At 38.0% G+C, this 15,361-nt stretch overlaps 1 protein-coding gene across 2 annotated transcripts in view; it reads right to left on the bottom strand.

The window, feature by feature from the left end:
* Nucleotides 1–699: 699 nt before the first annotated feature.
* The window catches only part of LOC127951229 (tenascin-R-like), a 139,209-nt gene continuing 124,547 nt past the window's right edge, over nucleotides 700–15,361 (bottom strand). For both annotated transcript variants that reach the window (XM_052549033.1, XM_052549034.1), the window contains 7 exons: nucleotides 14,799–14,929; nucleotides 13,064–13,196; nucleotides 12,585–12,736; nucleotides 11,070–11,166; nucleotides 4,823–4,984; nucleotides 4,507–4,670; nucleotides 700–3,257 (listed from right to left, as the gene is read on the bottom strand). In XM_052549033.1, coding sequence (XP_052404993.1) covers nucleotides 3,141–3,257; nucleotides 4,507–4,670; nucleotides 4,823–4,984; nucleotides 11,070–11,166; nucleotides 12,585–12,736; nucleotides 13,064–13,196; nucleotides 14,799–14,929 — 956 coding nt within the window. In that variant the 3' untranslated portion in view covers nucleotides 700–3,140. The remainder of the gene's footprint in view (nucleotides 3,258–4,506; nucleotides 4,671–4,822; nucleotides 4,985–11,069; nucleotides 11,167–12,584; nucleotides 12,737–13,063; nucleotides 13,197–14,798; nucleotides 14,930–15,361) is intronic.

Below are 15,361 nucleotides of genomic sequence, written 5' to 3'. Positions count from 1 at the left end.
ATATTCACTACAATTCAATAAACACGAAGTTAATATTGAGTAACTTACATTTTAGAAGTAATACTGTTACTTTGTGTATTTTTGCATAAAGGGATCTGGGTCTGCGAGTGGCACTTGTTCATGATGAATCAGTGTTTTCAATGAATTGTCTGAGCAAAGTTAATGACTCACTTATAAACATACCAACTGGTAACGTTATATCAATGTGACTTGCAAAAAGAAAAAAAAAACTGAAATATCCACACCAGAAGCCTTATGAAACAAAAATATATTGCAGTATATTGGAAAATATCATGTAATATATTAGGCATATATTCTTAAATATATTTATTTTTTCAAATATATTGCAATATATCGAAAGCGGCAATCATTTGTATATTTTGCAATATATTATATAATATATGTATCGTCAATATATTATTAAATGTATTCAAATATATAAAATATTAGAAAATAGAAAGGGAAAATAATATATTACAATATATCACAATATATTTTAAGAAATATATTGGTAAATATATTTTCCTTTCGTAAGGGAAATGCACACAACGGTTTACAGTTAAACATCCAACTGTGGATGAACCGCATTCTGTCAATAAAATTTTTATTGTTGAGTGTTAACAAAACTGCTAATCATTTATAGGTTTGTATTTAGCTACACAGCCTGCAATGGTGAAATAAATAAATTCACAGTCAAACTCAGATTGTTTGAATATTTTATTAATGTGTAGAAAATGTATTAAAAAAGGAACTATACAGCACATTATAAGTTAAACTAGAGCTAATTTGATCTGTTACAATAATATCCAAGGTTATCTGACAATGTGGTTAGCGAGTTAAGGACAAATGTCTTAAAGACCGTTCTTTTGCACACATTACCTGCTTCATTAGTGTTCATGCTAAACACATTTTCCAAGAGCCATAGAGGTAAAGGACAAGCAGTCAAACATTTTTACTGCTCTACAACATCCTCTTAGGTACAAAATGTAGGGATTTTTACAATATCATAATGAAATTAAATAAACGTATATGAGAGTGGTAAAATGACCTAGTTGCCTTCATAATACAGAGTTAGAGTTCCAAGCGTTCTGCGTAAAATGTTTTTAAGTGTGTTCCCATGGTGAATGTTGAACCATAAGTGGTTTGGCGGAATGAAAGAGACTTGAAGTGCCCCCACCATATGCCGAGTCAATGAATAATGAAGGAAAATCTGCTTTCTCTCTCTGTCGAGAAGCTGTCTCAATCAGTCAACACAACACTAAAGTCTCTATTCCTCTTTCAGAAATTACTACAGAAGGGCTGCTTCACAGTGAACACACAAACAATTAGTTTTCTGACGGAAACAGTTAGAAAACAGAAGAAGGAACACATATTTCCACCCATGTTCTCAACAGAACAGTAACTGGAGAAAATGATGCCTTCTGGTGCAAGCAACATGTAAGTATTTTTCAATGTTAAATGCAATTAGCTTGAGCTGATTAAGAATTTACTTGGTTTCTAGTTCCCATCCCAGCTGCTGCTATGCTCTCTAATCTCACCCCTCTAAAAGGAAAGAAAAAATAAAAGCAAAGGAAAAGCATAAAAACTCTTTGATGAAATCATAGTGCCGTCTCTCAGAAGAGGCTCATTAGGAGATTTGTGACTATGTGAAACAGGTGTTGTGAGAAGCAGAACTACAGAGAAATGAAGAATATTTGTCTACAGCCTTACAGAAATGAGTAGAGCATACAGACAAATTAAAGAAGGAAAATTGAAATGATCTTGCTGAGGTAAAAGTTACATTGTATGAGGAAGGTTTAGAAGAACATGACATGGTCGTACTACTTCACAAACCTTTCAATCACTGTACAAAACACACTGAGGTCCTGTTAAACTACAGAATTAAATACTATATTCTTGTCATGTACAAAAAGGTAAACGAAGAAAGGCTATGTTCTAAGTTGCACTAGGAGTTGCATTACTTTTGTGACCTATTGTGTGTATGTCAGGTCTTGAAAGCTCCAGTTTGACTGCTTGTCAGCAGGTTTCTGTCTATGCATGAAAGGAACAGAAGATCTATGAACAGGACCCTTCAGATGGTCTTCAGTCTGCATGTACTACTGCAGTGCAAAACACAGACTGCAATTCTCCTGCACTCACCTATGAATTGCTATTAATCTAGAGGATTTACCAAGACACAGAAGGACACCATTAATCTTTCAAGTCTACAGGAACAAAACACTCAAAGCATGGAGTGTGAAACATAACTATGCAAAAATTCTCCATCTGAGTGTTTCACATGTACATATCAGTGCTCTCAGGACAGTTAACCTTAACAAAAAATTTAATAAACTCTGATGTGGGATTATGTAAAATTATTACTTATCAGCCTTGCACGAAATTGCTGAATTTTTAATTAAAATTAAAATCAAATATGGGGGAAATTATATGACTGAAAAGCATGAGATCATTCTTTCTTTTTTCATTTAAATCTGTTTTAACCTCAGATACTGAATAATTCTTTGGTTTCTGAGGTTTCAATAATAATAATAACAACATTTTGTGTTTTGTATCATCTTTTCCAGAAAACCCAGCATTTTCAACATCATCGACTGCAACACTTTAATATTACAATGGCCAGCTGTTACTGTTTAAGTTTAAAATATGAGATAAAAAAATCCAAATAAAATAAAACAAATATCGTTGGCTTCAGTGGGCAGTAAATGCAAAATATAACACTGTAATGGGTCACATGAACATGATTCGAAACTGACCAAAAATCATTCACTTACTTTTTTTTTAAAGGTATTTCTCATCATTTATAAAAATAGAAGCATCTCATTTTAACGGGCATTCGTGTTCTTCTAAAATCTTTTATCTCAAAGGGAGAAAGGATCTTTTCTTCACTTAATAATGAGGTTCTTTCCCCAGGCTTCATACTGTAAACGTGCTAAAAATACCAAACCCTACCTAGTCTTCAATCTCCCGGAGCTCAACAAATAGCATTACACATAATAGAAAGTCGTCGAACCTCAAGGTTTACAATTTACATCAGACATTCGTCAAAGGGATTTTGTCATTCGAAGATTTAAATAAGTTACATCACTCCTTCTGTCCTCCTTGCCCTATTTAAAAATAGAAACAGCTAGTAGGACGGTAGATTAATGGGTGGACCTCCTCCGCTTGCCACTGATGCTGCGGTAGTTGAAAGGTCTCATCTTCATCTCCACAAAAGGGATGGAAAACTCATGGCCTTTCCAGTGATACCAGTTTATACCCTGTCGAAGTCAAATACATAATGTCAATACACAAACAGTTATTTATCTATGACCTCATTAACATTCGTACAGTAGGTATTCATACATGAAATGTGGTTCTAGCACAGATACATTGTCATATGTTACCCTGGACCACAAAACCAGTCATAAATAAGGGTCTTTTTTTAATATAAATCACCTGAAAGCTGATAAATAAGCTTTCCATTGATGTATGGTTTGTTAGGACTGGACGATGTTTGGCCTGAGATACAACTATTAACTATCAAACAAAACAATCCATGTCATGACCTCTTTAAAGATCTCTTGAATTTGTAGATAAGACAGAGATTTTCAGATGCTGTCAGTATGTTAGTGATGTACATTTCAGTATCTATCAAAATGCATGAAATCATGTGTGTAATATTTATGTACAACACTGCTCAGCAATTCAATGTTATTGCCACTGAATTACTTCACAAAGAACACCTCTCAAAAGAATATTTTTCTTGTAAGAACCTTTATTAGTTTTCAGAGTGTTAACCTCTGCTGCTTTGATAAAATACCACTCATACCAATCGGAAATATGACCTTATCGGTTATAATAAGCTCCACCAACCCCCTAAAGCTTGTGAGAATGCTGAAATGAAAGCAGACAGTGAGACAACAGGACATGACACAGTGCAATTGAGCAAAGACGGCTCTAGATTATTTTTACCAATGGCCTGTGACTCTCACATATTGAGCTTTATTTGCTTTCAGTTAACTTCAAAATTGTTTCTGCATGTTTCCTGTCTCTTTAACGCCTGCCGTTGCAAACCCAACCACAAACAATGAGTCATAAAGCACAAAGGCCCTGTAGGTGTAAGATCAATTCGCTGAATTAAGATCGTAATCAGCGTAATTAGTTCCTATGAGATTTTTTATGTGCAGGCAGGTTTTGCTTCTTGTAATTCCGTATACTGTATAGGCGGTGGAAACAACCCTTGTATTAAGTTGTTAAAACCACATTAGCTAAATTTCAGGTGCAAATAAAGGTCACATGCCATCAAGAGTCTAGTGATCTTTGAACCACAGCTCAAACCAAGCAGCTTTGTGTTGGTCAAACGATAGCGAATCTTGAATTTCTTGTTAAATGTGCATGGGAAACTTTTGCCCTCACTTGATTTTGCAAATCAAAACAACTGGATTTCACTTGCCACGATTTGCAGAAAATCAATTAATGTGGCTGAACAAGACATTTCAGTCCAGTGTTTAAGACTATGTGGCTTACCTGACTATGTCTGGACTCTCCGTATTTGCCGTTAAGGTTGGCCCGATGACAGTTTTTGTACCACCAGGCTCCTTTGTAGGAGAGTGCACAGTTGGTGACAGCGATATCATTGTCCTTGTCCTTGGTAGAGAAAGGTCTGCTCTGGTGGTAGCTTAGAGAGTCACCTGAAGTAAAAAGAGAACATAATTAATAGGCTAAAACATCCCAAACCACTCCAGATCATCTCTGAGGTGTTTTAAATGATTGAATTGATCAAAAACAAGTTATTTCCTTTCAGTGTGTGCAAAATGAATGCTCAAATGTGGTCCAGTCGCACCTGCGGTGCCATTATACTCTCCTATCCGCAGTTTGTAGAGGCTCTTGGAATCTCCAATGGAAAACCTGTCATAGTTGGCATATACAGACTCCTGGCCATCTTTCATGTCAATGCGGAGCTCATAACGACCTTGGGCTGCAATCTTCTGAATGTTGTCCAAGCCTGCATGGAAAAATGAAAAAAAAAAAAAAAACATGTTCTAACATCCATACCATCTCATCCCTGTGTTCCAGTCCCTTAACATACTATATGGTTCTCACTGATAAGAGCCTATGATTTAATATAAAAGCAGTGCTCCTGTTTGGTGGTCCATCTCACTTTCTCTGACTCTTATATGTTGTGAAGATAAGGAGCAAAAGACTGCAGATAAACAGTCTGTTTATTGAAGATAATCAAATTTTCTGACTGTGCAGTGGAGAAATATCCTGTCCGGCTAAAGACACAATCACTTTTTGATAGCATAGGTGTCTCTTGATAATAGAACTCCATCTATTTTGTGAGTATCTACAAGGATGTGCCGTAATTCTGAACTGTAGCTAAGCCCTGAAACTCACCTCAGGATTTAATGCCACAGACTGAACCTAGGAAGCAGAAAGGTGATGAACTGTAACAGTGAGGGGAAGTGATCTGAATTACCAGATGTGGCCAAAGAGCATCTTTAAAGACAGCCATGGTTGTAATGAGATAAGTTTAATATCATATATATATATATATATATATATATATATATATATATATATATATATATTGTAACGAGTCAGCTGCCTCCTCCCTGATTGTCACCGGCACCCCGTCCTAAATCGCTGCCCTTCACCAGGCTCCCGACTGGAGTGGGTGTGTAAGAGGAAGGGCGCTGGACGGGTCAGGGCTGACGGCGTGTGATGGGGCACACCTGAAGGAAGTGGAGCCTCATTACCACCGCTGTTTAAAAGCCCAACGCGCCTCTCTTCAGGAGACCGGTCTCTTCCCCGTGCATGCACACTGGTGTCCTCGTGGGTCCAGGAAGGGTGCGTTGAGGGACTCCCGCGCCACCAAGATGTGAGCTGCCGGACCCGCGATCCGGATGGGAACCGCACCCGTATACATGGCCGACGGGCCAGGATGCCGGGCCGTCCATCCCCTACCAGCGCCGCGGCCAACGAGAGAGACGCGGCCGCTAGGAGAAGCCGCCGCCCCTCGCGCCCCGGACCGAGGAGGGGAGCGCGTGCGGCCGCTGGACTCCGCCCCTTGCCTGGACCCTTCCTCGATGAACACTGCCCGACTTACACAAACCCCGCAGCACGACGAGGACACCAGATTCCCTGTTATTTTGGACACTTTCCCCCTTTGGCCACTTTTATTCCCTGTTATTTTATGATTTCTGTTAATAAAAGCCTCTCCGAGGCCTGACGCCACGCCCACTGTGTCTGTCTTGTGCTCCTCCCGTGACACTGGTGGAGAATGCGGGCAAGGCGGAGCCTAGACAGCGCAGTTGGGAAACGTCTGGTGACGTCACTCCCTCTCGCTTGCAAATGTTCGTGAGAACCCAGACTGGGACGGAGGGAAACTGGGGACAGCCTCCCAGCCACAAAAGGGGTAAGTGACTTCCGTTATTGTCATTTTACCCTGTGGTTGGTTGAGGCTGTCACTAAAACCCGGTTTCTCTGTCCCTGTTCCGGTGCGCTGCGAGAGGGAGGACCGCCCGGAGAGGAATCCCCGCCCACTCCGACCGTTTGGAGTCTGGTTGAGGATGGTAGCACTCCCGTGTGGGTGGCGCCCTGGGGACGGGGATGTCGCTTGGGAGGGGGAATGTGACGAGTCAGCTGCCTCCTCCCTGATTGTCACCGGCACCCCGTCCTAAATCGCCGCCCTTCACCAGGCTCCCAACTGGAGTGGGTGTGTGAGAGGAGGGGCGCTGGACGAGTCAGGGCTGGCGGCGTGTGATGGGGCACACCTGAAGGAAGTGGAGCCTCATTACCACCGCTGTTTAAAAGCCCAACGCGCCTCTCCTCAGGAGACCGGTCTCTTCCCCGTGCATGCACACTGGTGTCCTCGTGGGTCCAGGAAGGGTTCGTTGAGGGACTCCCGCGCCACAAAGACGTGAGCTGCCGGACCCGTGATCCGGATGGGAACCGCACCCGTATACATGGCCGACGGGCCAGGATGCCGGGCCGTCCATCTCCTACCAGCGCCACGGCCAACGAGAGAGACGCGGCCGCTAGGAGAAGCCGCCGCCCCTCGCGCCCCGGACCGAGGAGGGGAGCGCGTGCGGCCGCCGGACTCCGCCCCTTGCCTGGACCCTTCCTCGATGAACACTGCCCGACCTACACAAACCCCGCAGCACGACGAGGACACCACATTCCCTGTTATTTTGGACACTTTCCCCCTTTGGCCACTTTTATTCCCTGTTATTTTATGATTTCTGTTAATAAAAGCCTCTCCGAGGCCTGACGCCACGCCCACTGTGTCTGTCTTGTGCTCCTCCCGTATATATATATAAAGGCTCATTAAATACCAGCATGCACACCATTTTTAGATATATATTTTTTGTTTTACTGACCCAATCAGTACAAATCTCAGCAGGAGACTGTGTTTTTACTTGATTAAAACCAGCCAGGCATCACACTGCATGATATCTGAGATATTACAGAATTGTATCACTTTTATCTCCATTTTAAGCCATGTACTGCATTTCAACAGCACACTGCACATTTTATTATCCCACTAACATTGTTTTAAGCATTAACCTAACAACATTTGGTTAGATTTATGCTTAAAACATTAATAAACAATTTTCCAAAGGAGCAAAAATAATAATAGTAATAATGTATATTTTTTTAAATATAAAACCAACCAACCAAACATATTTATTCAAGATATTATCTGAAAATTATTTCCCCTTTCTTACACAATTTTGCTTCTTAGGATAATGTACTGCATCAGTGCTTTATATATTTTACTGTAAAACAAGATAAAAATAATGAGAAAGATTTTTTTTTTTTTTCGGTGCAATGGGGAATAAAATTAAACAATTGTAACAATTTCATCATAATGGTTAATGAAGAATGGGCTACATGCTTGTTATTTTAGCATAATTTCTAAGCATAAGCTGAAAATATACATACAATTAGTTCTGTGTTCTTTGAGGAAAAAAGACTGTAATTTTCTAATGCATTGCAAAGGAAATACTACATTTTTTTATCACTCCTGGAAGGCTGCATTGAAATCTCCTGGAACTGACTAGTGGAGTCTATTACTTTTCAGAATGACTTTGCGCCTTCTTCCATAACACCATATCTCTATAGTACTGTCCTGTCTGCATGGTTGATCTTCAGCTCCATTACCAAAATATACCATTCAGGAGTAACCGAGTGTCATGACCAGGTGAGGAATTATAAGGACCATGCAGAAGTGAGGAGCACCATGGGAAAGCAGACGTGCTCTCTACTTTGAATGCTTGAATGGAGAAGCGCAGCAGAGTTCATGTCTGCCAGGTTTTGTGCTTGATGAACAGACAGTGTTTGTCGGGGATGTAGGTCAGTAAAAGTTTTGCAGATAAATAAGAAATGTATGTAGTGTTAATACTGTGTAAAAAAAAAAAAAAGATTCTCAATAATTTAGTATACCAGGGGTTACTGCATCCCACAAGACAATTTATGTAGACTATGTGTGCACATAAGTGGTTCACAGGTCCGCATGTGAGACCAAAATAAAAAATGCGATGTAATAATAAGTTCTGACAGCACATTTGCGTACTGATATGATTGACAGCTGTTAATGACCAATTACCATTTTAGATCGACAAACTGTACTATATAAGATTTATTTTCAATCTGAAAGCATAAATCTAGTCTAACCCATGTTGTTTTCAAAGCACAATGATAACTAATATAAAATAATTGTAATTGTATGTAAGACTAGGCCTTCCTTTTGATTTTAAATTGTATTACCACACTTTAATATTTAGTGTTTTAATATTTTCCTGAATGCACTGTAAGTCGCTTTGGATAAAAGTGTCTGCTAAATGCATAAATTTTAATTTAATTTAATTTTAGTGTATTATTATTATATATATATATATATATATATATATATATATATATATATATATATATATATATATATATATATATATATAAAAACTAAGTAAATAAAGTGCAATAATATTAAAACTATTATTAATAATTTTTTATAGTTATTTTTAATGGGTCACGCTATATGCAGTATATGGACCAAACCAAATCTCCAGGTTCCCTTATGAGAATAAGGCTGAAAAAAAAAAAAAAAATGTGCACCCCTGTATATGGCCATCAAGGTATTTTCATTTAAATCTGGTATTAGTATACACTACCTTTCAAAAGTTTGCGGTCCGAAAGATTTTCAATGTTTTTGAAAGAAGTCTCTTATCCTCAGCAAAATTTAATTTGATCAGCCTTTAGTATCTTACATGATCCTTCAGAATTCATTCTAAATTCTTTACATTTCTTATCATTGTCGATGTTGAAAAATTGTGTTGCTTAATATTTTTGTGTAAACCATAATTTTTATTTAATTAACAGAAAGTTCAAAATACATTTTTAAGTATAAATCTTTTGTAACATTATAAATGTCTTCGCTGTCACTTCTGATCAATTAAATTCATCCCTGCTGAATAAAAGTATTAATTTATTTTAAATAAGTAAAAAATATAATAATAATAACAATAATAATAATAATAATAATAATAATAATAATAATAATAATAATAATAATAATAACCCCAACTTTTAAATAGTAGTGTACGCTATATCAAAATATAGTTATATTTTTCAGGAAATTCAACCCACAAATAGCAGAAAATTAAAACAGCCTATTTTAATCTTATATGAAACTTGATGGACACAAACACAATAAAGATTTTCTTCAGAAATAAACTATAAGACTACAAAACAGCTTCACATTACATTAAAGGTTGAAAAGCCAAAGACACATCAACAAGGTATGATACCATAAAGGCCATAAACAACCTACAGTTAGACCATGTTTCCACCAAACACAAGCGGAGCGTCACACTGTGGTAAAACTAAAAATATAACAAGCTCTCATCTGTGATGCAGTCTTTGCAGAACAGATTATTTTCAGCTCTTTTTTCTTTTTTTTAAATCACACTGTGGTATTACAGAGAATTTCTGATGGCCACACAGCCGTTTCTAATTATTACTACGGTAAGAAGACATACTACTGATTATTGTAGGTGTGTTTACTTCAACTTCAACATACAGTAACAGCCATGAAGTGATGATGAGTATATAGTTTGTGAAGACGACTCTCTTCAATGCTGAACTTCCACAGACAATATTTGCTTTCTGCTCATGAGTAAAAAAAATTCAAATTAGCTCCTTCCACACTAAATATAGCTATACTTATTATCCAGGCAAAAATGTCTGCAGAGGCATAATTTGTGGTGTTTACTTTTTATCTGTAATTGAGACAATGCTTTGAAATCCATGGCAGGCACAAATGCTATTTTTTGCCTTTTTTTTAATGAATATAATAATAGCTTTCTAATATTATTCAGAATCAGGGATAAAAAAGGAAATGGGGCTTTATTGTTTTCTATCAAATTGGATTGTGATGAAAATAATTACTGGATCATTTAAATAGAATCTGAAAGCTCAGAGTCACCATGACAGACTGAGGGGTCCGGGAAGCACAGAGCACCTACAAACACAAGATAGCGCATGCGGGAGGGCACACAGAGAATTTCAAAGGATGGTGATTTAATGCAGCCTCTCACAGCGCTAGAAGACTTTGTGTAATTTTCATCTTTATTCAGAGCAGCACCACGCTGTCTCTCATTTGAAAGTGTGATCCGTATAATGCAAGTAAATAGGCGTGTTATGCAGTGTCCCTGAAGCAAGTTAGGGTTAAGTACTCAGCTACAGCTTATCTAATATATATATATATATATATATATATATATATATATATATATATATATATATATATATATATATATATATATATATATATATATATATATATATATATATATATATATAACGTCTCATTGCTAGTCAAGAGCACTCATCACTGAGTTACATTTCCAGGACTGGAGCTTAAATAAAACTCATTTGCCAGAAAGTGCTGACCAAATTTAGATCAGCCTGAAGAGATTAATGGGGCCTTAAATGACTATATTTTTAATGGGTCATCACGTAGCAGCTTTTTTTCCCAGACAGCTCTAACTGCTCTGTCTATAATTCAAGTGTATTTCACGTCTTCTCACCGAGCCAGAATTCATCCTCCAGGTTACCGAAGCCGATCTTGTAGTCACTCCACTTCCTGGAGAAATCAGTCAAACCGTTCTGACGTCGCTGGAACACCTGAAACACAATCAACAGAGGTACAGCTGCAGCAGAACACGCTACGCCAGTTCAATATAATGCATTTAGTGCAATATGGAGCACATGAATGGCAATTGATCCCAAAAGTGGCATTTTACTTTGGGATGATGGCATCTGCAATAGAGGCAGCTGTGCCGATGGTCATGAACAGTAAAAAGCACATTGAAAAGACCAGAATGCACAATTGCGAAAATACGGTGTTCTTCAAATAATGGTCTCTGGTGTGGGATGCAGGCAGGGTCCAAAATGTTCACTTGTTGTGTGCCAAAGGTGATTATAGCTTTTTGCCAATTGGCTGCTAACTTTATGAGGAAAAAGCAACATTATATGGTTTAAGTCAAATAGTAAAATCGGTAGTCTGATTTTGTTGATGTAAGTGGCTCATGTCTACCAAAGTAAGTCAAATTTTTCCTCAACATTTATCTTGAGAAAGTTTTTTTTTTCTTTTTTTTTTCAGACCTCCATGTGGTTTCAAAAGTGGCAGAGATTGGGTCATCTTGTTTGTAATAATAAAATGTAAAGAAAAAAATACAATAAAAAAAGCATAAATAAATAATAATAATAAATAAATAGTAATAATAAAAAATAGTACTATTTATAAAAATGGCTAAATAATCTTGGCTCATACAAGCAGTGTGAACCAGGAGAACCCTGCCAAAAAAACTTCAAATAAAAAAACTTTCAAATATGTAATTAAGGCCCCCCTTGAAACATTATTGGGCTATTTTTGGGCTAGTTTCGAGTAGCAATTGGGCAGGTATTGTTGCAAAAACAACAAGTCCATCCATCATATAAAGTGCCTCACTCAGCTCTGGGGGGTTAATAAAGACCTTCTAAAGTGAATTGTCTCTTGTACACGAGTTCACGAGAGAGTGTCATTCCAGTGGATCACATTATGGTTTATAAAGTTTTAAATATGGATATTTTTCTAACACAAATGCACCAGTTCACTTCAGAAAATCCTTATTAATCCCTGAAGCCACTTTTTATGATGTATGGACAAATGTTTCTTTCTTTAAATCCCCTTCACGTACATAAGAAAGCCAGGACATTTTTTTTTATCCAACTCAGATTGTATTCGTCTGAAAGAAGAGAGTTATATACACCTACAATTTCTTGAGGATGAGTAAATCGTGTGGTAATTTTCATGTTAGGGTGAACTATGCCTTTAAGCTATGGTTGGTTAACCTGAATCTTGCTGATCACGCTAATCTACTAGCTAGGCTTGCTTGTGAACAGCATTGTTTATGCCAGCAAAGAAAACGAGCAGCTTGTCTTTTCAACAGTGGCCAGTCCTATGATGTGCCATTGTGGGATTTTGTGTAAATCATACATTGTGCCAGACATTGAGTACAATACAGACAGACTTAGATGTGATAGTCAGATCTCTCACTCACTATCCAGCCGCCTCCGTCGGTGGTCATGTCGCAGTAAACCTGAACACCTTGGCTGAGGTCTCTGTTGATGTAGATGGTGTAGATTCCGCTCAGCGTCTCTCCGTTCAGGAGGTGTTGCGCACAGTTCTGTGGCGTGGGAAACAATTGGTTTCCTGAGGAGGAAAAGGGTTGAGAAACATCCAAAATAACAGAGCAAAAGAAAGCGAGGGGCCACTGGGAGGTTAATGAGCTGTGATTTACATCGCAGCCATGATAATGGAGTGCGAATTTGTTGATGTTATGAAACACTATCTTTGGAAGTAGGGTCCTTGAAAAGTCGCAGAAACACAAGGTAATAAATGAGGGATGTGCTCAAATGCCTTGAAGGTGTCGCTACTGATTTGTACTTGATGGTGTTGATGGGCCGATTGTGTGAATTTGCACCTAATGAGGTGAGTGAACCTGATCTGAAGTCTACAGGAGATGTGGAAGATTTGCACCTGTTGTGAAAGATGTGGAAACAATGGCGCTGGTCTCTAATCCTCTGGCGGCTTGCAGTCTCACAGTATATTCGGTGGTCTCCGCCAGCCCCTCGAGCCGGATCCATGTGTCTTCGGCATCTAAGATCAGCTCCTAAAACGCGATCAAACACAGTCTACTGATCCACAGGCACGCAAAGGCATTAGTACATTACCTCCGTTCAAACACTGTAGACCCAAACTAAACAAAGAACCACTCCGCGGCAGAGCAGGTTTGTGGAAAACATACCAAGAGATAGTACTAAGAACAGCAGCTCTTTGCATTGTGGGTGGGAAAGATATTGTTCAAAAACAAACAGAAAACAGATCACAATCACTTTAGGAACTGTCTGACAAATTGTTGTGATCCCAAGCTTCTTACTGTTGGGTGCTTTTCATACAATACTGCCTTTCCTCCCTGTGTTTTTCTACAATATGATTGGCAGCTCTAAAGCCCAGGATGGGGGAGGAAGAGTCTTATCAGGCCCTAGTGCTGCTGGGGAAAGATGGCGTTTCTATTTTGGTCTTCGGCTCATGACAGTTCACTTCCCCTCTTTTGTTTTCTGAAGAAAAAAAAAATCACTTTTATTGAACTAATCTGCCATGTGCCATGTGAGGATTCACCAGGGACCTCAACGAATGTTGTCACACGTGACCCAGCCTTGAGGTGTACGAAATGTGAAACATTTGATCCAATGTTCATTATTTTCCAGGAAAAAAAGTCACACATTCAAAGTCATGTGTTTTCGAATTATGCAGCACAGCAGTGTTTTAATGAAGTCACATCCAGTTTGCTCAGTATGCAGAAGATATTGAGCAAGTACTTTTTATAGGGAAGCTGGTGTATGTAGCAGAGTTTGACTCATTTTTATGTTCTCCTGTCGATCCTTTCTCAATCCTGAGTCTGAAATATGGGTTGAGGCAACACATAGTGGATGCAGACAGTGTATTATTAATTTCAGCATTCTAAGTCTTCGAAAAAATCCCAAATTGTCTGGTATTATCAAAACTCTCAGCATTAGATGCCAGGCTAGCTCTAATGGAAAGAGAAAGCGTTCATGTCTAAGAAGCACCAGCAGGGTTTATATCATCTGTGCACCACTGACACCCACTGGACGGACACAAACACTAACAGTGGGCTGCTAGGTCAAAGCATGTTGCATTGATCGTGTGTGTCTGTTTATGGCAACATAAATCGAAAGAATACAATTCATAACCTTTTGTATTTCCAATTGCGTTTTCCCATCAGGCTGGTTAAATAGATGTCCAAAACAGATTATACGACAGTGATCATGCATTACAAGTAATCCAATTATTTAAAACGGATACTGTATCTACTGTATCATTTCAGAGAAATTATTTCAGGGAAGTCTTTAATAGGCACATTGTGTCTGGAATGAATTTGCTAAATGATTTCATTAATATTAATGAGCAACATCAAAACCATTAATTAAATTGAGCTGTTCCGATAGGAAGATCTAAAAGCTTCCTTAGATGGTTGATCTCTTTGAGATGTAGAGATCGTGAAGTTATTAAAAGATCAGGCTTTACATCAAGCGCAGTTTAATTCTGAAATGCAATGAGCATAAAAATGTGAACAATTGCTAAGTTTAAACCACCAATAACATGTTTACACAAAAGACATGCATTTTTAGTTATAAAACTTTATAAAAGCAGTTGTATTCATTGCTCAAGGTAAAATCCATATTATGCTTGCCTTTTGACTGCCGTCTGCTGCTTTGTAGGTCAGCATGTAGTTATCGATGTCTGCGATGGGCGGCTGCCAGGATATGAGGACGCTTCGATGGTTAATCGCACTAGATGTCAGGTTCTTGGGCGCATCCATGGCTGTTTAAACAAAGATCAAAAAGTCCCATTACCAGGTTTTCAAGCAACATTACACTACATAGACTGACAGCAACTTCCAAATGACGTTTCATTTTATTGCTTACATTTACAGCCACCAAAACAAATACAAATAATAAATAAACAAAATATACACTTAATAAACAAATGTAAACAAGTACATATCATTATCTGACCAAAAAATTCAATTTAACATTTAGTGTAAACCATTCATTTATAGGGTTTTAGAATCTGTGTTTTTTTTAGTTATTCTGTTTAATCTTGAGGAAACTATGACATGCTTTTCAGGAACCTTTGATGAACTGATGTTCAGAAGAACAGGATTTATTTGAAATAGATATCCTTTATAATAATATAAATGTTTTTTTTTTTTAACTTTTAAGTAATGTGACCTTGCTGAATGAAATAATAATA

The sequence above is a fragment of the Carassius gibelio genome, chromosome B2, assembly GCF_023724105.1.
Source record: "Carassius gibelio isolate Cgi1373 ecotype wild population from Czech Republic chromosome B2, carGib1.2-hapl.c, whole genome shotgun sequence".
Taxonomy (NCBI): domain Eukaryota; kingdom Metazoa; phylum Chordata; class Actinopteri; order Cypriniformes; family Cyprinidae; genus Carassius; species Carassius gibelio.
The sequence above is the reverse complement of the archived record's forward strand: the minus strand, read 5'-3'. Positions and strand labels throughout refer to the sequence as shown.